This window comes from Hyperolius riggenbachi, chromosome 3 (assembly GCF_040937935.1).
Source record: "Hyperolius riggenbachi isolate aHypRig1 chromosome 3, aHypRig1.pri, whole genome shotgun sequence".
Classification (NCBI taxonomy): domain Eukaryota; kingdom Metazoa; phylum Chordata; class Amphibia; order Anura; family Hyperoliidae; genus Hyperolius; species Hyperolius riggenbachi.
This window is the reverse complement of record NC_090648.1, coordinates 285,442,192-285,466,026: the sequence shown is the minus strand read 5'-3', so window position 1 is coordinate 285,466,026 and position 23,835 is coordinate 285,442,192. Positions and strand designations below refer to the sequence as shown.

At 41.0% G+C, this 23,835-nt stretch overlaps 1 protein-coding gene and 1 long non-coding RNA gene across 4 annotated transcripts in view; one reads left to right on the top strand and one right to left on the bottom strand.

The window, feature by feature from the left end:
- CTTNBP2 (cortactin binding protein 2) overlaps positions 1 to 23,835 on the bottom strand; it is a 167,317-nt gene that overhangs the window by 80,059 nt on the left and 63,423 nt on the right. Inside the window, 2 exon segments of the mRNA XM_068276424.1 lie at positions 9,019 to 10,633; positions 21,837 to 22,061. Of these exon segments, the coding sequence (XP_068132525.1) occupies positions 9,019 to 10,633; positions 21,837 to 22,061 (1,840 nt within the window).
- The window catches only part of LOC137563682 (uncharacterized), a 43,388-nt gene that overhangs the window by 11,279 nt on the left and 8,274 nt on the right, over positions 1 to 23,835 (top strand). The window lies entirely within an intron of this gene.

Genomic DNA, 23,835 nt, shown 5'->3' with positions numbered 1-23,835 from the left:
AGTGTGTTTCACAATAGCATGTCTGCTGACAGTAAAATGGAGGCGAAAAATTTTGCTCAATACAGCTTTATGGGGCGAATCGAACTTCCGCAAAAGTTCGCCTGATGCAGGCGAACGCGAACCCCCAAAGTTCGCCTGGAACCGTTCGCCGGCGAACCGTTCGGCCCATCTCTACTCATTGACCAGCTGTGAAGTCGATAAACTTAATTGATTACTAACAGACCTTTTAAAGACAGGTTTAATTGAGGTCTCTGTTGGTCTATAGTTAATTTATAAAGTTCATCAGAAAATAGTGACACAGGGTGGAACTCACCTCATGCCTATGGACATTTTTAAATAGAGTAGAACAGAATTTTTTTTAAAGTCCCATCCTAAGTAGAAGAGGCTTAAAGAGGAACTCCAGTGAAAATAATGTAGTAAAAAAAGTGCTTCATTTTTTACCATAATTATGTATAAATGATTTAGTCAGTGTTTGCTCATTGTAAAATCTTTCCTCTCCCAGATTCACATTCTGACATGTATTACATGGTGACATTGTTACTGTGGGCAGGTTATTTAGCTGTTTCTAGCTGCTCTGTCTGTTAGACAGCTAATAACAGCTATTTCCTGTCTCTGAACATTGTTACATTGTGGCAGTTTGCCAGCAGTACCGCGGTATTCAGAGCCTCTTGTAGGAGGGGTTTCAGCACAAAATCAGTCACACAGCGCCCCCTGATGGTCTGTTTGTGAAAATCATTGTCTTTCTCATGTAAAATGGGGTATCAGCTACTGATTGGGAAAAAGTTCAATTCTTGGTTGGAGTTTCTCTTTAAGAAACCTTGTGGCGGTGACAGATTATGAAACACTCTAGCTAATGTGTAACTGACATTTTGTTAAATGGTCACTAAGCTTGAACAGTCAGTTATCAAATAACAGGCACAACAATTATCTATTGTGAGAATTTCAGGCCAGTTAACATTAGGGCCCATTCACACTGGGGATCACAAAATGCTAGCAAAATCGCTAGCTTTTTGCCGTGGTGATTTTTTCACAGTAAACATTTTTTTTACTGTGCATTTTTGCAATTTTTGAGCAACTGCGATTCTTTTTTTTAACATTGCAATCATGATCACTCTAAAAACGTGAAAAAGCAATGCATGCACAATGTTTGCAACTACTGCGAATCGCTGGTGATCGCAGCAGTGAGATCACTGCCACATATTTTACATTACACTAGCGCTTTTAAACGTAAACGCCTGCGGATCTCCCCAGTGTAAATGGGCCCTCAATGAATATAGTAAAACAGCTTCCACACTGACATTTTTTCCAGAAATAAAAACAAAATTATGCATAATCAACGCAAATGTGACTCAAAGAAAATCACACAAAAAAAAAGTAGAAGAAGAGCGCAAGTAAAGCTTACCAGCAAGGGAAAGTGTGTCCACTTTATACAAATATAGTTTACTGTACAAGACAGTTAAGAATTATTTTAGAAGCAAAAGAAAGATTACAAATCCCAAAAAAATTCAACAGTGAAGCATTTGCATAAGCCGGAAAAGCATGCAGCAATGAAAAATGGAAGGGGGCAGAAAAACAGCTTCTGGCATCAGCTTCAGAATGTGGAGATGGTTAATTTGAGAGCCAAAATCAATACTTCATTCTTTTGACCGTATTTCCAAGCCACAGTCACAGGATCATTTATTACATTTTCTTAAAGGAGATGAAGACAGTGCTTTTACAATTTGAAAGAAAATAATTGCAGTTTCATATGAGAAATAGGTCATGGGGTATGAAAATCTATGAGCTTAAATTAACCAATAACTGAAATGTGTCATGCTTGGAAGAAATGAATAATTTGTAAAGCAAAACATGAATGTCTGTGTTTGGAGCTGCTGCAATTCAGAAATACATTTGTGAATCCACTGCCAGTTTAATCAACCCAAAAAAACCACTAAACCTAAAATACAAGTTATGATATTTAATATTCAGAGGGAGGCAATTAAATAGTGCCATGAGTATGTATATCAGTACCCATTCTCATTATTACGTATGTATGCACAATGTGATCATTAGTAACAAAGTAAGGATAACTAGGAAAACATACAACGATCTGGAACAACCTATTTCATCTGACTACATTAAACTGATCAGAAATTAAATCTGTTTAGTTGGAAGATAACAGGAATCAAAATATCTGCAGACTGATGCTGCTGTGGTGTGGAGGTGCAACACAATGTGCCAGCAAGTGCTACATCCGTACTCCAAATCATTTTCTGTGTGCATTGAAAGATTATAATCTCAGTTCCATGCCGATAGTCCTAACCAGGACCAATGTCCCACCATTTCATGCTCTGCACAAGCCAATGAGAGTACTGCTGTTTTCAGCTGAAGGAAGTCATGTTTTGCGTGGTTTGTGCAGTTGGGGTTACAGGGCTCCAGAAAGTAAACAATTTGGAGTATTACATATTAAATTTAACCACTTCACCACTGAGGGGTTTTACCCCTTGAGCACCAGAGCAATTTTCTCCTTTCAGCGCTCCTTCCATTCATTCGTCTATAACTTTATCATTACTTATCACAATTAAATGAACTATATCTTGTTTTTTCTGCCACCAATTAGGCTTTCTTTAGGTGGGACATTATGCCAAGAATTATTTTGTTCTAAATATGTTTTAATGGGAAAATAGGAAAAAAAAATATTTATATATATTAAAAACCCATGAAATGTATTTGCCCATTTGTCCCAGTTATAAAACAGTTTAAATTATGTCCCTATCACAATGTTTGGCGCCAATATTTTATTTGGAAATAAAGGTGCATTTTTTTCTGTTTTGCGTCCATCCCTAATTACAAGCCCATAGTTTATAAAGTAACAGTGTTGTACCCTCCTGACATAAATATTTAAAAAGTTCAGTCCCTAAGGTAACTATTTATGTATTTTTTTTAATTGTACATTTTTTAATTTTTTTTAATTACAAAAAAAAAATGGGGAGTGTGGGAGGTAATGAGTAAATTTTTTGTGTTTAAGTAATGTAATTGTATGTGAAAAATGTTTTAGAGTGTAGTTTTACTATTTGGCCACAAGATGGCAACAGTAACTTTTTTTTTAATGCGACCTCCAAGCGTCCTTTCCGGACGCTTGGAGGAAGTACTAGCAGGCTGAGAACGGGTTTTTTTTTCACAATGATCGCGCTGCTTAGCGAGAAGCAGCGGATCATTGCGGGGCTTAGATCAACGAACGGGAATGGATTTTCCCGTTCATTGATCTCCGGGCGAGCGGCGGGCGGCGTGTTTACCCGCGGGAGTGCGCGCTAGAGCGAGCGGGAGCGCGGGCAGCGGCGGGAGCGCGGAAAGTATGGATTTCTCCGTCCCTGGGGGTTAAAGGATGCAAAAAGAGACGGAGAAATTCGTACGGGCGGGGGTAAAGTGGTTAAAACATGTCATGGTACTTTTACTAAAATAACACTTTAAACTGATGTACACAGTCTTAAAATAAGGTCCTGATTAAAATTAATATACCTTAATAACTGCATTTACCCAGTTTTGTAATGCTGGTATATCACCCCCAGTATGTACAGTTTAAACTGTTATATTCTACCTACACTGTTAGTAACTCAGCTATAGTATCTGCTGCTCGATTTGAAAAGTGGCCTTATAAAATGTTCCTACCACTCCTGAAGGGTCCCCACTTTTCTATTGTTAAAAAAATTGATTGGAGGAAGCTCACGGAGGCGGGCAGCGGCGGGGAAAGAGGCGAGGGAGCGCTGACTGAATGACAAGATGCATGTAAATAGAAGGCTAGCAACAAGCAGATTGTTGCTAGCCTGACGTTTTTTTCAGGGGGCACAGAAGAACCTGGGGGGGGGGGGGGATACACGACACTAGAGGTGGCAATAGAGAGACACAGAGGCATGTGATTGTGCACAAAACATGCCTCTGTGTCCTCTTAAGATTTTAAATACCCACCTCGGGTTCTCTTTAAATTAATTTTCCAGCACTCTGCAATTGAAAAAGTTCCAAAAACTTACTGAAAATGTGGCCCTGGGCTCGCTTGTCCTTGATCATGCTCCCGCCGGGAGTGTCCTGTGCATGCGCAGCATGAGATTTTCTCCTTCTGCGCATGTGCAGGACGCTCCCAGCGGCGGGAGCCTGATCACAGGCACAGTGCCAGTCAACTGGTTCTGTAGCCGAAATCAAGACTAAGCCACAGCGGGGGACCTAAGGATCATTCCAGAACATCGCGGGCACAGGGCTGCTGCAGGGGGCTGGTAGAAGCACCAGGTATATGAAACTTTTTTGTTGTTTTTAGTTAAGGTTCCCTTTAAGCATGTATCCCTTTTTTGTTGTTAATGTAGTAGCATTACACTCCTCACCTTTGGGTTGGAGGAACAAGGCAAAAGCAAGGTGAATAAAACCTGGATTCGTGTTTTCTTTAACCACTTCCCCCCACTTTCTCAGCCAGTCCAAATGAAAAATCTTTCCTGGTGTCTAAATTTGTTGATTCATTCACATACATCACAAGGGATACATGCTACTTCTGTTCCTATAAACATCACCATAGCCTCAAAATTCTGTAACATTTTATCTAGAGCTGTAACCACAAAAATGGCTAATGAGCACATTGGAACTATGAATGCCATACTAACAATACACCACACTGATACTGCAGCCCTATATCCTCCTGAATGATTTCACTGGGTCCAGAAGTAACCAGAGCTTGAAATGTGTTTTGGTTTATTTTTATTTTTTTATTAAATTAAATGGACCGATTCCATAAAACAAGAAAAATTGGTTTGAAAAGCATACATGCAATGAATGGTACTAAATCTTTCAACCTTAATTTAGGTACTGTAAATGTGCAGGAGTTTAGTAAATCATAGTTTAATTGTATCAGGCACTACTATGACAAAATAGCCATGCAAATCTATTTTTCATCATTTGAGTATTTTGAACCAGCAGGTGCAGATAATAAAAGAAACATTACTTTAACCTCTTGAGGACCATGGTGGTAAACCCCCCTAGTGACCAGCCTAATTTTACCATAATTGGCCACTGCAGCTTTAAGGCCAAGCTGCAGGGCCGTATACCTCTGCACACACGTGATCTCCCCCCCCCCCCCTTTTCTCCCCACCAACAGAGCTCTCTGTTGGTGAGGTCTGATCGCCCCCCCTGTGTTTATTTTTTTTTTTTTTAATAAATATTTGTTTGGTTTTTTTTTTTAATATTTTTTGCCATTTTCTTTTTTTTTTTTTTTTATTCTAAATCCCTTCCCTCCCCCCAGCCGGCCAATCACGGCGATCGGCTGTCATAGGCTTCTGCCTATGAGAGCCGATCGCTCTCTTGTCCCCCATGGGGACAGCCGTGTCACACGGCTGTCCCCAGTGCAGCACTGCTGCTGATCGCAGCGCTGCACATGTAAATACACGGCGATCGCCGCTCGAAGACTGCTGCCCCAGGACTTTCCGCCAATTGGCGTCAGCTGGTCCTGGGGTTGCCGCCGCGGCCACGCCTACTGGCGTGACGCGGGCGGCAAGCGGTTAAAACTTCCTGCACACTGCAAATCCGTTTTGCGATTCCGATTTGCAATTCTGACTTTCCCTGAATGCAATCAACAGAAAAACAGAGGAAAAAACGCAGCATGCAGTAACGATTAAAAATCGGAATCGGATGTAAAAACCGATTAAAAATGGGAATCAGAATCGCATGCAGTGTGCAGGGAGCCTAAAACTGTTCATAAACATGTTCTACTGCTAAATAAAATATTAAGTGAACAAATTAAAATGTGTACAACACACTATATATTCCCTTTAAAAATACAAATTTCCTTGGTCTGTTCCCTTACTTATGTGAATACCCTTACTCCAAAGGTGCCTACATATGCCACTTGGTTGAGTCTAATGTTACTTCTATGCAGAGTGGAAGCAGGGAAACTATAGCAAGTGGTCAAAACGTCAAACTGACTGCTTCCCTCCTACAAAATGCTTAATTGGTGGTGACAGAAGGGAGTTTACAATATGAAATGATCACCAAACACAACCAAATACAGCAACACTGAGTCATAGTCATACTATGTTCATTTATGAAGGATACATTTTCTGTGATATCCTTAAAAAATACTAACTGCATGTGTGCACTGATAGCCCTCACAATTAGGAGTAAATTACAACCTCTTTTCACACATATCTGTGATTGTTATTAAGAAAGTTTTGCCTATATACTAAAACGTATACTTCTTGGCCTATTTAGATGAGGATCTAATTTGTCCCTTAAGAAAATTTGCATTTTGGGTTTAGTGGTTCTTAAAGGCACTTTAGGCTTGACCATACACAAAAAAAAAATCCTAAATAGGCAGAAATGTAAGTAGTGTCATAAAACATATTGCTAAGCAAACAAAAAATAAAGGTTAGGAGCTATGAATAAAGGCTCCAAAGAGTCGTAGAGCAAGCCGGTTTGGCACCATTACATTAAGACAGCGGTTTCAGTTACTGACCTAACTTCTATCAACGCAAATGCTTGTGAATTTTTATGTGAAGCTTGGCCTCCTAATTGGCAGAATGTTCTGCTTTTTTCAAAACTGCATGAACAAGTGCAGAGCACAGTATGCCAAGACTGTTTGATGGAAAATGGCAAATCTAGGAATAAGAAGAAAAGGCAACTTTAGTCCAAACACAAATTTGAAACGTAGCTTAAGATATTAATCAGCAGCTCATTCACACTTTACCAGAGTCTGCCATTACAAATCAGTGGGATAAAACACAAAACTGAATTGGGTAGACCCACTTCCCCCGCTGGCTAAATTGGACCGTTCTACAATTAGAGAACTACTCTTAGGAGAAAGGCTACATAACACGACCAAATATAAATACCGGTAGTCAGTTCCCCAAAAACATTTTATACTAAACTGCTCCACTTAAAGAGGAACTGTAACCAAGGATTGAACTTTATCCCAAACAGTAGCTAATACCCCCTTTCCCATGAGAAAGCTTTACCTTTTCTCTAATAAATCATCAGGCAGGGGTCTGTATGACTGATATTGTGGTGAAACCCCTCCCACAGTGTGATATCAGGACCTAGGTCCTGACAGTTTCCTGTCTATGAACCTTGATGCATTGTGGGCAATAAATGTTTCCAACTGCCAAGCAACCAGTATCTCCCTCTGTGGATATGTATATCTATAAAAAAACAACCTTTTAGCTTATCACAATGTTAGTGGGTTTGGTTATAAATAATGGCAGTTGGTGCTGTCTACTTTTTTTCTTGTCTGCCTGTATTAAAGATGATTATGTGCAAGCTCATTGTGGATCAAACAATATGAACAAATTTAATGGCGATTATCAATCATTTCTTGATTTTTCTTTTATTTTTCAAATTCTCTCCTTGCAATGTATCAATTCATTATTTCCCCTTTTCGCTAAAGTTCCTCTTTAAAGGGGAACTGAAGAGAGAGCTATATGGAGGCTGTCATGTTTATTTCCTTTTAATCAATACCAGTTGCCTGGCAGTCCTGCTGGTCTATTTCTCTGCAGTAGTATCTGAATAACACCAGAAACAAGCATGCAGCTAGTCTTGTCAGATCTGACTTTAAAGGCTGAACCACTGAAACACCTGATCTGCTGAATGCTTGTTCAGGGGCTATGGTTAATAGTATTAGAGGCAGAGGATCAGCAGGGCTGCCAGGCAACTGGTATTGCTTAAAAGGAAATAGACACGACAGCCTCCATATACCTCTCTCTTCAGTTCCCCTTTAAGGTCACTCTTACAGTGCCCTTATGGCAACCACAAATATCTGCACCCCTTCCACACTCCTAGTAAAAAAAAAAAAAAAAAGGAACAAAAAAAACAGAGCATATAAACCAACTATAATGTGATGATTAATAGTGCTCTGCGTTTCATAGCCTTAAAATGATCCAAGGCACTAAACCATGGTAAGAATGCTGCCTTACAACCCTTACTATTATAGTCAAGTCGGGTATATGCGATTTTCCAACAATTCATTTATTAAAAAAACTTTTGTTGAATTACACATTTACATATCAATATAAATACTTGGGCGCTACTATCCTGGTTTCCTCACATCATATTACTTTGAACTATTGGCAGATAAAGTTATAGCATGCCATGGAGCAGAACAACAAACCTAGCTATTAGTTTGCCAGTTGTAACGCAGCACTAGCGCCATAAGCATTACAAGAAAGAATGTAGAAATCGATAGTTGTGATGGTTCAACGTTTTTTAAAGGCAATTCCAACAATCCTGTCCGCCATGCCAAAGCAAAAAACAAGTTATTCATTTTGCGGCAATCCAGAAAAGTTATAAATCTATGCATGCAATTAATTTATTAGAATTATTTCATGCATACTGTTTCTGTCAGAATATGGCAGATAGCTAACAGGAGAAAACCTTGCAGCAGGTTGTTTTCTATGTACTAGGCTGTCTATTGCTTAGTCCCTATTACAGTTGCATGCTTTGTCTTTGTCCTTCAATGCCTTTCAGTGTAGCTGATGAGAATGAAAATTTAAGTATCCGTAGCTGTAAAAGACTATGGCTAAAAGAGATCTCTCAAGCACTAATCTCAGGGAGATCAATGGTGCATTATCTCAGGATCAAGAGGTCCCACTGCATTCTATAGTACAGAAATTGAATATTTCTTACTGCTATGCTCCAATTAAGGCATTCATTTTAAATATATAAAAAATGAAACAAATTCAACTCATTAATATGAAGATATACAGCCAAGGCATTGTTTTGTGCCAGTCTGTTTTGCATATTTTGAATGACATATCATGCTATTTATAGGACTGTTTCCATATGCACAAATCATCTGCATAAGAAATGCAGCCTTTGAGGTCGGATTTCTATGAAGACACAGTGCAGATGAGGAACCGAGTACCCTGTTAAGACAGATTCTCATACCCCATGTATGAAAAGAGAGTAAAATGAGCTATGAAAAGACTTTTTCTAAAGAATGACAGTTAAGAAACAAGTACTCAAAAAGTGTAATATATGGTAGAGAAAACAGCAACACCGTTGTCCCATTACCTGATGCTGTTACCAGGAGGCTGTCTGAATCACATGGTCTACAGGATGAGGCACTAACAGGGTGTATGGAGGAAGTACAGGCAATGGTTGTGGGAATGACAGGGGAACTTTCTGAACATGCAGGTTCGTTCCATCCAAGGGACTGGGAAGGCCAAGCACCCACCTGTGATGTGCCTATGGCTGGTATGACACAGCCTGCAGATGCCACAGGTATATCTATAGATGGTTTTGGTGGCAGCTGAGGAGAAGACTTAGACACAGTTTCCTCATTTATTACCCTGAAACCATGTGTTGATGTGGAAGGAGCAGATGTAATGGGCTTATGGTCAATCTTCCCCCCGATATTTGGTGGAGTTTTTAAAGGATGATGTGGTGCCGGGGGAGTCTGTAAAAGGCCAGGCTTCTTTGGAGGTATAGGTGGGGGGTTTCCCCTATCAACTCTTGACACGGATGTTGATTTTAGTGCTAAGGATGGGTGGCCGCCCCGTCCAGCTACAGGGGGATATGTGCCTGTTTCAATTGGGTGAGAATACCCAGGTCTAATTTGTGCACCAGCTTGAGAACTTGTAAACCTAGAAAGAACTTGAGTCACAGTATTTCGAGCCATTTGTTTTGCAGCTAAATTTTCACGGTTGTTGGGAGACATTTCTCTTGTTTGAGAAATCTGAGTTGTATTTCCATTTTGGTCATGCTCATTGGCATTTGCCTGAAACTTAAACTTGGCAGCCTGGATGCGAGGACTAACACCTGAATTTACAGTAAGATTTGTACAAGGTGAATGTAAGCTCTGCATAGACTGAGACAAGTAACTTGGCGAAGCTGGAGAGGTACAAAAAGGAATGTTTGGGTACAAAGATGAGCTACTTGTCCCATCTGAAGAGCAGCCATTCTCTTCTGTCCTGTTAAAATTTGTAGGAAGACCTGTAAAGGAATCACTGAGAGCAGTTTGTCTATCTGTAGCTGGTTTTGCAAATGCAGAATTTGTGCAAACATTTGTCTTTGTGCTGCCTCCTATGTTATGGTTGGCAATGGATGGTTTGGCTGGCAAAGTTAAAGGAGGCCTTTTGCTATGTTCAGAGTCATTATCTACTCCTAATGTGTTTGTCTGGCAAGAAACTGACCGTGACCCACATCCAGGCAAAGGGTGCTTATCCTTATTCTTGCGCAGAACTGGTATATTTGCTTTACTATCTTCTTCTCTTGACAGCTTCAACTGTTCAATGATTTTCTTCATTCTGTCTATTTCATCTTGGAGTTCTTTGGTATGTGCTTCTTCCTGAGAGAGCTTGGCACGGAGATGCTCTCTTTCGGTATCAAACTCTAAAAGTTGTTTTTGAATTTGAGCCTCCATCTGTGCTTCTATTTGTGATCGCATTTGTTTTTCAGCAGCAAGTGCTTCTTCCAGCTCAGCACCCTTCTTCTTTTCCAACTCTAGCTTCGAAATTGCATCTTCAAGCTTTTGAGCTTCTTCGACTATTTTAGTAGACAACAGTTTACATTCCTTCACCAGAATCAGGACCACATGTTTATTTTTGGTGCGTTCTTCCTCCAGGCGAGCCAACAGTTTTTTGTGCTCTTGTTCAAGGTTTTGTAGCTGACTTTTCTCTGCCTCGAGCTGAGTGTAAAAAAAAATAATATATATATATTAAAATTTCAAGCTTTCAACACTTCATATCAATTTTACTCAAAACCAAGTCTGACTTGAAAGTTTCAATGATTGTTGTAAATTCACTCAAAAGAGATTTCAAAAATGTTTCTTGCTATCCTCCTCCAATCAGATGCTATGCATACAGCATCAGACAGCAATACGATCAGATGCTATGCATACAGCATCAGACAGCAATACGATCAGATGCTATGCATACAGCAATACGATCAGATGCTATGCATACAGCATCAGACAGCAATACGGTAGCTCATGGCAAATTACAGAATGCAGCACAAACAATTTCAAAGATAATTTTGCAGGCTATAACACCTCTGTGACTATAGTTATATTTTAAGACAAGATTTTGAAATGAGAACCAGTTGTATTGACTAACCAAGTAAAGCCTTACTGAAGACAACACAAACATATCAAACCCTACAGTAATGTGACAGCCACTGTGATTCTTTTAGATTTGGTTATTCAGGTCAAGGGATGGGTTACAACACCAGTGGCTGTAGAAATGCACCAGTCATTTCAAAATCATCTAAATAGTAAGCCATCTGAACCAGCAGTGTAGCAGATATAACAGTAATGACTGTTCAAACACTTTAGTATTTTAATCTGAGCTGTGATAGATTGGGGGGCATACTTGTAACTAGACAAATACATTATTAAATATACTTAGATCTGCTGTTTGAATAGCAAGTTGAAAAGTACTTATTGCTCCCAGACACCATCTACCTAGAATGAGGAGTCATCATAGGCAGGTAAAGGACAAGAGAAATGTGCTACTGCAACAACACCAACTGGGAGAAGCTAGCACTGCCAATTTAAGAGCAGTGCAGAATGATGAAACATTACTTTCAGTATTTGCAGGAATTTGCATTTCTGGCCACAAAAAATGTAGTGTAAAGTATATATTTATTTTTACCTTTTTCTTTGAAAGACACATCAACATCAGAATAAATATATCATAGAAGACTTCTGCCCTGAGACAGAACACCTGTGTAATTAGGGCCCGATGAAAGCAGCCTATACAATTACTGCAGGTTGTTTCCTAAGGAAACACAGCCAATCAGACCATGTCCCATGCAAGTATTGTGTTTGTTGAATGTTCCAATTGCACAGGTTCCCTAAGAGACTGCTAAGGCACTGACCTTTAGGGCTCATTTCCACTATAGCGAATCCGCATGCGTTGTCCGCATGCGGATTCGCACAGCCAATACAAGTGGATGGGTCTGTTTCCACTTGTGCGTTGTGCAGAGCGTTTTTGTGTGCGGGGAAAATCTGCACGGAAGAGCCGTCAGAATTCGCTCCCCGCACACCGCTAAGCGAATCGCATACAATGTATCTAATAGGGAAATCGCATGCGGTTTTGGCATAGGAGGGAATGTTAATTTACACAGGCAGTGACATGGTTAAAATCGCCCACCTACTACCCTATGCGAAATCGCATGCGAAATCGCGGGAAAAACGCATGCAAAATCGCACCCGCATGCGATTTCGTCTGCAGTAATTTCCCGGCGATTCCACACCGCACAAGTGGAAATGCAGCCTTACTCTATATGGGAGTTGAAGAAGGTTATCTATGTGGACTCAACCAGAAATATGAAAGTGCTGAAGCAGAGAGTGAAAGAATGCATGAACTTTATATCCTGGCTCCTTCTAGAGCTGCTTTTATATAAATGAAGTTTATCCCAGTATTTCTTTAAAGGGACTCCGAGCAGTGCAGAAACTATGGAAAGATGCATACCATTTTGAAGCTCTCTTTCTCCTCTTTCCAACGATATATAAACCGCAACCTAGCTAGTGCTAGGCTAGCTACATGATTAAAAAAAAAAAAAAAAAATGTAAAGTGCTGCACTGCCCCCTGGCGGTTTTAATAGACCACCAGGGAGGTTAAAGGAATACTGTAGGGGTCGGGGGAAAATTAGTTGAACCTGTTACCTGGGGCTTCTAATGGCCCCCCGCAGACATCCTGTGCCTGCGCAGCCACTCACCGATGCTCCGGCGCCGCCTCCAGTTAACTTCTGGAATTTCAGACTTTAAAGTCTGAAAACCACTACACCTGCATTGCCGTGTCCTCTCTCCCACTGATGTCACCAGGAGCGTACTGTGCAGGCCCAGCATGGTCTGTGCCTGCGCAGTACGCTCCTGGTGACATCAGCGGGAGTGAGTACACGGCAATGCAGGGCAGTGGTTTTCAGACTTTAAAGTCTGAAATTCCAGAAGTGAACCTGTGGCGGGGCCGGAGCATCGGTGAGTGGCTGCGCAGGCACAGGATGTCTGCGGGGGGGGGGGGGGGGGCCATTAGAAGACCCGGGTAAGTTCAACTCATTTTACCCCGACCCCCTACAGTATTCCTTTAAACTTCAAAAATGCTTACCTATCACACGCTACGTGCATTGCTGAAATTTGCACAGTGTGAATGAGGCCTTAATTAACATTGAGTGCTTTTATTCTACTTAATAGTCCTTAATTCATCAATGTACACATAGAAAGAGCCATTGGTGGGACTTTAAAGAAGAAACCGGAAATATAACTTTACCTTTGACAAACATAAAAAGTTATGAACATATTTTATTCAATCATCTTTTAAAAACAAACATACCTATATAGTGCCACCAAATTACGAAGTTTGAAAAACAGCAGCATGCCTTCCACAATGTATACAGGTGGTCACCTACTTACAAACAGGTTCCATTTCGGGAGGTTATTTGCAAGTTGAGTCAAACGTGGATAAATGACTTGCTTTGGACAACTCTAATTTGGACATATACTGTAGTATAAGTTTAGTATCCAGCATACAGTTTAATATCCCAATGTGTCTTACAAGGCATATTCGCCATTTACAGAGGTTTCTGTTGGGAACAATGCTAAACAAGTAGACATGTGTGATATCACCTCTGGAACCCAAATGATGTAGGTTATAACTTCCTACAGTATGTACATTGTGGAAGGCATGCTCTTGCCTTTTTCAAGTTCACCTTTTGTTGGCGCAGTTTGGTCTCTTATATGTTTGTTTTTAAAGTCGATTGAATAAAATACACATTCTCGGGGGGCGTGGCCTGCAGGCGATGTGAGTACACGCATCTCACAGAGCTCCCGCGCTGATCCGTTACATTTGATCCTGTAAGGCGGCAATCCATACCTTCTTAGACGCCCATCGTGGTGTGAGACATAGGAGAAGACTCCCTGATCCGGGTGGTGGTATTCCGAACTCTCTCGGACAGCTATGCCGAAGGCGGAGGGCAAGGAGGAGAAGGCCCAGGCAGAGGCGAAAAAGCAAGATGGCGCCGCCGCTGACCCGCGGCAGACGCGCTCACGCAAACATGGGCCACAGCCGGAGGAGGTTGCAGCTCGCCTGGAAAAGTTTGCCCATAAGGACTCCAAAACGGTGAGGGGGGCCGAACACTTAAATGCAGAGCAGCAGAAGGTGGACGGGGGAATGGAGGAAGACAGGCGGGCAGAGCGGGAGGAACAAAGCCCAGGCACTGCGGATGGGGTGTGGGAAACTGCTTCTGAAGCAGAAGTACCTGCCGCAATGGAAGACAATATGCCTGCTGATACCCCCAATGAATCCGGAGATAATAAAGAGCCCTCTCTAAGTGAGATTCTGTCGGCTGTGCAAACTTGTAATGCAGCCATTATTTCCCTTTCACAGCAAACTGGGGGCATAAAAGAGGAGCTGGGACTTTTAAGGCAGGACATGGCAAAAGTCAGGGAGAGAACCACTGCCCTAGAAAAACGTGTCAGTGACATTGAAGACACCATTGCCCCCGTAGTAAGAGATCTCCGTAAAGTTATTAAACATGCTATAGCTAATACGGACAAATCAGACGACATGGAAAATCGATTACGCAGGAACAATGTCCGCATTGTGGGCCTTCCGGAAAAGGTGGAAAAGCTAAACCCTACTGAATTTATTGAAAAGTGGCTGTTGGAAGTGTTTGGAGCGGAATCGTTTTCCAAGCTATACGCTATAGAAAGGGCACACCGGGTTCCCTCACGCCCACCTAAGCCAGGTGCAGCGCCCAGACCGGTATTGGCTAAACTACTCCACTATCAAGATAGAGAAACAATCTTAAGGCAGGCAAGACTGAAAGGCAACATACAATTTGGGGAGCATAAAATATCATTTTATCCTGATTTCTCAGCGGAAGTTCAAAAGCAGAGAGCAAAGTTCTACGAGGTGAAAAAACGTCTACAGAAATTAAACCTACAATATGCTATGCTGTATCCTTCCAAGCTGAAAATTATCGCTTTGAATGAGGCCCATTTCTTTCTATCTCCCAAAGAAGCCACGCAGTGGCTTGATGAAAATGAGCAACACCTCAAACAAAACTTACCTGCGGACAATGACTAAGGTACTATGATCCATATCTATTAAGCAAACAGCGGGGCCTATCTCCTATCTAAAAGTCTTATTCTCTTGTCTTACTCTGTGGAATCCGCTTAAATTTCTACCTAATTGGTATTCTGCCATCCATACTTTATGAGGATAACGCAGAGATGTAAGTCGACTTCAAGGAACAATCTCTTCTTAATAAGTTATATCTTGTTATCAGTTTAGCTGATCTTTGCCGTGATTGCAGGATCACGATTTATGGTACTGTGCTATCCGTTTCAGCAAAAGGAGCAGGAGCAGAGATGTTAATTATTTCTGTTTCTGCACACCAACTTGCACCAGGTTAATACGTTTACTTCAAGAGACAGATGTTATGCAAGAACAACAGCTTATCCCCACAGCAGGGCAGAAATGCTAATAAGATCATACAGTTGGAAAAGCTTCGTTGGTTGTTGGAGCTTTCCACAATATCTGCCATTTGCTGTCTAAAAGGGGGAAATTACTATATTTTGTTCTGGTTTTGTTATATGTTATGGTATACAGTTATTTTCTGTGCATGCAGCAGCGGACACCTAATTCGAATGTGGGGGGGCAGTCCACTTTTCCCATTTGTGGTACACTAAACGGAATAAATGGCAGATATTTCTATTGTAAGCTGGAATGTGAGAGGCCTGGCTGACCACGATAAAAGACACTCAGTATTGTCTTTTCTACAAAAACAAGGCCCAGCAATTTATTGCCTACAGGAGACACATCTAACTAACCAGACCTTGAAATGGCTTTCCAAAAAATGGATTTCCACAGCCTTCCACTCAACACATACCTCATATTCCAGGGGGGTTTCTATACTTATCCACGCGAAACTTCAATTTCAATTGATTCAATCCCAGGTGGATGCTGAGGGCAGATTTGCTATAGTTCATGGGTATTTTAATTCAATAGAATATATTGTTGTAGCTATATATATCCCACCTCCCTTCTCACCTTCCAGCTTACAACCTATTATTGAACAACTACAAGAAAAGATGCATATCCCCATGTTATGGATTGGAGATTATAACATGTATTTAAATCAGCAACTAGATAGATTTAGGTCTAAGGCAGCAGCTAGTCAGCCTTCACCATTAGCAAAATTATTTGACGAGCTGGCACTATTCGATATATGGCGGCTTACACATCCTAAGGAATACGTATATTCATGCTTTAACAAAACTCACATGTCTCTCTCTAGGATAGACATGGCAATCGGAAATCAGGCACTTCTGCCCCTAGTGGGTTCGGTAGAATATTTAGTACGATCTCTGTCAGATCACTCTCCCATCAAGGTCACTTTGATTAACCCCCTGAGGCTACAAAAACACCGATTGCCATGGAAACTGAACCCATTCTGGCTTAATCTTGTGGATTCCCATACGCAGATTCTTCAAGAAATTAACTTATTTTTCGACTACAATAATGATTCACGTATATATGGAACCTCATGGGAGGCCTTTAAGGCATTTCTGAGGGGAATTTTCATAAGAGAAATAAATAAGATTAGATCTAGAACCAGGGAAAGACATGTGAGTTTGACTAAAAAGGTAATGGATGCAGAAGCTGCCTTCATTTCGGATCCTACTGAGACAAATAGAGTAACATGGGTTCAAGCGCAGGAATTTTTGAATGATCATTTATTGGAGAAAGCTAAACATAAGAGGTTTTTTCTTAAGCAAACATTTTTTGAACAAGGGGACCAAACAGGGCATTTACTCTCGGTTATTACAAAAGCACAATCCCCCCTGAGTCATATTGCTGCATTAATGACTCCAGGGGGCAGTATAGTTTCAGATACTGATAATATAGCTAAGGAGCTGCTTGGTTTCTACAAGGACCTATATAAATCTAGAATAGAATATACAGAGTGTGAATTGACATCATACTTGAACAAGATACCCTTACTTGGGCTGTCTGAGAATGACGGAGCCATGTTGGATGCTCCTATAACGCTGGAGGAGTTGGAGATAGCGGTGGCGGCATTTCCATGCAATAAGGCCCCGGGCAGTGACGGCCTCCCAATTGAGCTTTATAAGCGCTATTCTGATCCCCTTTTGCCCCGTCTACTTAAGGTGTTCAATGAGGCGTATGAAACTGGCAGGCTTCCTAAATCCATGGCTGAAGCGACTATCATACTCCTCCCAAAGCCAGGAAAAGATCCTTTGAAAGCAGATTCCTATAGGCCTATATCCCTTTTGAATGCTGACATCAAGATACTGTTGAAGGTCTTGGCGAACAGGCTGGCTAGAGTGGTCACTACCATAGTTAAGTCAGATCAATCAGGGTTTATTCCTGCGAAATCCACAGCAATTAATATTAGAAGAACCTTTATAAATATGCAGCTTCAAGCAGATAATAGGGGTGAGAGGGCATTATTGTCCTTGGATATCGCCAAGGCCTTCGACAGTGTCGAGTGGCAGTATCTGATTAGGGTGTTGGAGACAATGCGGTTTGGTCCATCCTTCCGTAGATGGGTTAAGCTCTTATATAACGCACCTGTAGCAAGTCTACGAGTGAACGGTACTCAATCCTCGACCTTTAGTTTAGGCAGGGGCACAAGGCAGGGTTGTCCCCTGTCGCCCCTGCTGTTTGCAGTAGCCATAGAACCCCTAGCCGAACTGATAAGATCAAATGAATTGATAAAGGGGTTTAGATACGGGGAGATTGAGGAAAAAGTCGCTTTATACGCTGACGATACATTGTTGTTTCTGCAAGACTCCACTAGTTCATTAGAAAATGTAATGCATACCCTTTTTACATTTGGTAAATTCTCTGGCCTAGTTGTCAATTGGGACAAATCGTCATTATTGCTTCTTGACAAGATAGACACTATATTGCCAAGCTCATGTATGCAATTACAGAAGGTGAGTTCCTTTAAATACCTAGGTATAGTGATATCATCCGACATCGAATCTTATGAGACCCTAAATATAACTCCCCTGCTTACTAAAATTCGACAAAAATTAAAAACATGGGCTAAGCTGCCACTTTCACCGGTAGCCCGTATAAACCTAATTAAGATGGTAACTATGCCGCAGCTGCTTTATCCTTTGCACAATGCTCCAACATGGCTCCGTCTTAAACTATTTAAAACTCTAGATAGAATGTTTAGGGATTTTATTTGGGGACAAGGAAGAGTTAAAATTAAGTTGCAACATCTTCAGTATTCTAAAGAGGAGGGAGGCTTGGCGGTACCTAATCCTTGGGTTTACTATCTAGCCTCTCAGTTACAACACTTGGTGGGGTGGGGAAATGACGAGCTATCCGATCCCTGTAGAAAGCTATTAAACTATGTTTTTAAATCTAGTTCAATATATGCAGTATTAGAAGCTGGAGTATGTGGAATGTCAGGGGGAAAGGTACCTTGCTTCACACTAATGCAGAAGATTTGGAACAGGGTGCGTCTTATGCAGGATATTGTAGGGATCACGAATTACACTCCATTGAATGCTATAGCCCGGTTAGAGGAACTTTCACATCTGACGTTCTTGTCAGACTGGGTCAGGGGAGGGATCTCCTCATTGGTCCAGGTATTGAATGTAGAGGAAGTGAAACCCTTCCCAGAAATTGCACAATTGCTCCAGAAACCCAGCTCATTGCTACTACAGTTCCAATATATGCAATTAAAACATGCAGTTAAAAAACAGCGCTCTTTGCACTCTCTACGATTACAACCATCCCCTGTTTTCAATTTAATTAGTCAGTATGATGGGCGTAGTGGTTTTATTTCAACCTGCTACTCTTTGATCCTTGGACTATTCTTGAGGAGGTTCCCTCTTAGTTGTTATGAGAAATGGTCACAAGACCTGGGTGAGTTACCAGAGGAAGACTGGACAGAGATTCTTCAGAATGTCCCCCTGGTCTCTACTAATGCCTCTCAGAAACTGTCACAATTGAATATTCTTCACAGAAATCTATTAACCCCTAAACGTCTCTTCTCTATGAAATTTAGACAGGACCCAATCTGTTCTAGGTGTAGTAGAGACCACGGTGACTTATTACATATGCTATGGCGCTGTCCCAAGTTGCATAGATACTGGGGGGAGGTTCTGGATTTAATTGATGTGGTTTCTAAACAACGCTCCAAAAGATCAGTGCAAGCTTGCATTTTGGGCTTATCCTCTGAGCCAAAACTACAGGAGCACACTCAAATTATGGTACATCGCCTGCTATTTCAAGCTAGGAAGCTGATTTTAATGAAATGGAAGGACTCAAGCCCCCCGACGGTAGATATGTGGATTGGGCAGGTGAATGCATATTTAAAAATGGAAAAGCTTATATATGCCCACCGAAATGCAGCACATAAATTTGATAAGATTTGGATAGGCTGGTTAGATACTCCAGGGTTACCAGACTTCTCCCTAATTCAAGACAGGTTGTTTGGAGGCCTTATATAATGTAAGTTTAGCCTATTCAATTGTAGATATTCAGTTATGGTACTGTGTGGTCTCTCTCATATAGATATTCCGTATACGAGTATTAATATTATGGGATTTGGTTATGGAGATGGGGGAGGGTGGGCTGTCCACATGCTTAAAGAACAATTTAAATGTAATATACGTTATATGTTTGGGGTGTCTTCTTGCTGCAGTCACTGTTATGATCTTTCAAATCAAAGTCTGTATTTGATATACATTGTTTAATAAAGGCTGATTTAAAAAAAAAAAAATACACATTCTCAACTGTTTCCATTTGTCAGCAATACAAATATTTCCAGATTCCCCTTTAAAGTTCCACCAATGTTTTTTTCCCTTATACAATGATTGGAGGGAAATCTATGTGTTAGGCTATAGCTGTGGAGTAATTTGACTTTGAAGTGGTTAACTTGTGTATAGGTTTTTCTTGGCAAACCCTGAGTAAACAATGATCAGAGAACACCAAGTTTTAAATGACCAGCAATGGATCCAATTACGTTAGCTTGCAAGTAGCAAAAGTTAAATGTGACAGAGCTATTGTTAGTCCTGCACTTGCAGCAAAAAGGAGAAGCTCATCCAACCTTCATATGTTGCTCATCACTGGACCATGGGAGAATATTTCAGTCATTTAACAGTTTACTTACTTTTAGGTTTCTTCTACATACCTCTTAGAGAGTAAACACAAAGTCATCAGGTTACGATAAAGAATAAACTGGTTTATAAGAATTAACTGAATAAAGCCTGGAAGCAGTCTACCATTGCACTAACCCTTTAGGTTTTGATAAGTGATGCTACAGAATATGAAGCATTCCACAGCAGTTTATACCGCTATCCATGACATTACAGTTTTATACTAGTGTAATAGAGCACTGCGGATCATCTGCAGCATGCGCTAATTCAAAGCAAGTGAAAGCATTTCAATAAGCTTACTGTAGTAAAAGAAGAATTTATAGGTTATAGTACTGTAAGTTACATTTAAAGTAAACAACAACTGTAGTTTTCCCATTAACACAACAAATAATGTTAATGTATATTTAAAATGAAACAGTCTTTTCTGATAAAAAGACACCATTTGTGTCGGAGCCAGCCGTACGGACCCGGCCATCAGGATCAGGAAAAACTGTCAGTTTTTACAGCCAGTGTGCTGTAAACTGTCAGTTTTCTATTTGTTACTATGTAGCTGCAAAACCATCAGTTTCGCTGAGCAAAACGGTGAGGAACATTAGGGCCTGCAGCAGTACGGCCGGTTACGTTGGCAAACCTAGATGTGAACCGGGCCTAAGACTCCTACCATACGTTGACTAGAACTCTTCTTCTACATCAGACAACTTAACAAAACTGAGAATACTGGCAAAGTGTAAGAGCTTTGTAATGCCTGCAAGTACATGCAGAAGTTATCAAATTATTATAATGATGGGCAGCACGGTGGTGTAGTGGATAGTACTCTTGCCTTGCAGCTCTGGGTTTCCGGTTAGAATCCCAGCTAGAGAACTATCTGCATGGAGTTTGTATGTTCTCCTCATGTCTGTGTGGATTTCTGGGTATTTCGGTTTCCTCCCGCATCCCAAAAAAATACAGATAAGTTAATTGGCTTCCCCCTAAAACTGGCTCTAGACTACAATGTACAATAGACTATGGTAGGGGTTAAATTGTAAGCTCCTCTAAGGGACAGTTAGAGACAAGGCTGTATATATAGTGTAGAACGCTGCCGAAGATGTTGGCGCTATATAAATTCTATATAATAATTTTCTGTGCACCTGGAGTGGTCTTGGCATTTTTCTATAGATTGCATATTAAGGGTCCCATATATTCCTAACTAAAAGACCACCAAATAATAGTAATAATAAAAGTAGCTTAATATCCGATACATTTTTGTTTTCAATTTTTAAAATATTTAAAATATTGGTTTTCAATGAACTCAAGTAGAATGCAAAACTACTTCCTAAAAATAGATCTAAAATGTACAGCTGTAGAGTAAAAAAAAAAAAAGTTAAACGCACCCAAGATAAAGATGAAAAAAGTAGTTTATTTTGCAGTGTACTCCAGTTTGTATCACAACTTTCATTCTAGACACACACACACTGCTCATAATTTGATATATTTCAGACACCTCCTTCACAGTGTAATAATAAAAACCTGATTTTGGAAATGGGGGGGGGGGGGGAATTATAAGAAAGATTGAGGACCAGGCTTTTGCCACTTCACTGTATGAAACAAACACCAACATGGCGAAAAACCTAGCTCGTCCTATAAATTGACCTATGTTCATCAAAGAAGACATATGCAGGGGCAGCTGTAAACATACGGTAAGTATTCATTTGGGAAGGGCAAATAGGCATTGGAACCAGGCGTTATATTAAAGAGCGGTACTTGCCTTTCTTTGTCGTCTTTCGGCAGCAGCAAGCTGAGCAGACATGCGTTCTTGCATCTTCCTGCAGTGTGCCATGACAGCTTCCAAGATAGTGAGGGGATTGTTACAGATTGGTTTCTTTTCTTTATCAACAACACCTGCTTCAAAGTCCCGCTGAAGAGCAAGGAATGGATCACCAAGATTAAATCTTCCATATCGCTCCTGAACAAAAACCTCTTTCCTCCGCGCCTTAAAAATACAAGATAAAAATGTAATTTATTAATGAACCTGCCCCATGATGCTTGTCACTTTTCCTACTGCTATTACAAGCAAAAATTCTCCATATATAAATGACAATACAGAGTAGGTCTTTAGACCACCTCAGATTTCTTTTTACAGACTCTGGAATTTTGTAATCCAGAGCCATGCCCTTAGCATTTAAAAAAGAAAATACTGCAATCACCATGGCATCCAGACATAGAATAGCAAACAGACCTCTTCTGTACCTCACAGGAAGCTTTGACAAAAAGAGCTCGCATCAGGCCCAGCATCTAAACCAATTTCCAAGGAGTAGGCAAGTGAAGTGTGGTCCAATGTTAGTCGAAGAGCAGAAATGCAGAAATCAAACCAACAATTCCGGTGATACCTTTAATGGCTAACTGTACATGTAGATGTACAGCTAGTCATTAACAGTATGTTTGTTGGTTTTAGGTCTGCAAGGAGTAGGCAATGTTTCAACTTATAACTAGGGATGATCAATGAGATGCAAATAATTTCTCATTGCATTTAAATTTCATGTTAATTATATGCAGTTTGAAACTGGATCAATCAAAACAACTTCCTATCTATTTGTATGGGTCAAAGTTCAAGCTGCATAACATTTACATAAAATTTGAATGGAAGAAGAAATAATTTGCATCTCATTGATGATCCCTACTTGCAACATTTCCAAACATAAATGGGCTAGAAATGGAAATGGGTTCAGGGGAATGTGTGTGTGTGTGTGTGTGTGTGTGTGTGTGTGTGTGTGTGTGTGTGTGTGTGTGTGTGTGTGTGTGTGTGTGTGTGTGTGTGTGTGAGGGGGGGGGGGTGGAGTGCAGCAAGGAAACGGTTCACATAGCTTGATATCCTGAAAACATGGGGGCCCAAGGGATCGTGTACCAATCCCAGCCATGTAACAGAGTATGATTGTGAGGAAACGCGGAAAAGCCGCCGCGTGTACTCAGAACGGGGCGGCTGATTCCGCGACCCAACGTGGCGGTTTGCACGCATAGGCCTACATCCAGTAAGATGCCGTGATAGCGGTGCGGCAGATTCCGCGTCCAGCACGGCAGGTGATTTGCAACACATGTCTGGTGTGGCTGGGACTGATAGTCCACACAGGTTCAGAAAGACGCGTGCGCGCAGAGAGGCAGAACTTTTATGACAGCCAGAAGGGAGTCAGCTGACCAAGCCGGTCAGCTGACGATTTAACCAGTTCCCATTGGTCCAGCACTTAGGGGAAGCGCTGGAGAGCGCTTTGCTATATATACTGGGTGCTGGTCATTCTCTGGTTGTCTGCCGTTGCGATCACTACGTGGAAGCACTCACACCTTTTGTTAGATTCTGTGTTATATCTCTGTTATACTTCAGACTAGTTCCAGGGTGTTGATGATCACGGACCTCACACCCAGATTAGGGACTTGTGTTATTTCTCTGTTATACTTCAGACTAGTTCCAGGGTGTTGATGATCCAGGAGCTCACACCCAAATTAGGGACTTGTGTTACCAACCTGTTATACGTCAGACTAGTTCCAGGGTGTTGATGATCACGGACCTCACACCCAGATTAGGGACTTGTATGATCATTCTGTTATTCTTCAGACTAGTTCCTGGGTGTTGATGATCACGGAGCTCACACCGAGACTAGGCATTGTATATTATCTGTTATGACCTTCTGCTTTCCTGACCATTCCTCTGCTTTCTGATTCGGTACCACGCATATCTGATATCACGTTGCCAAACCCTGCCTGTCTTGGATACC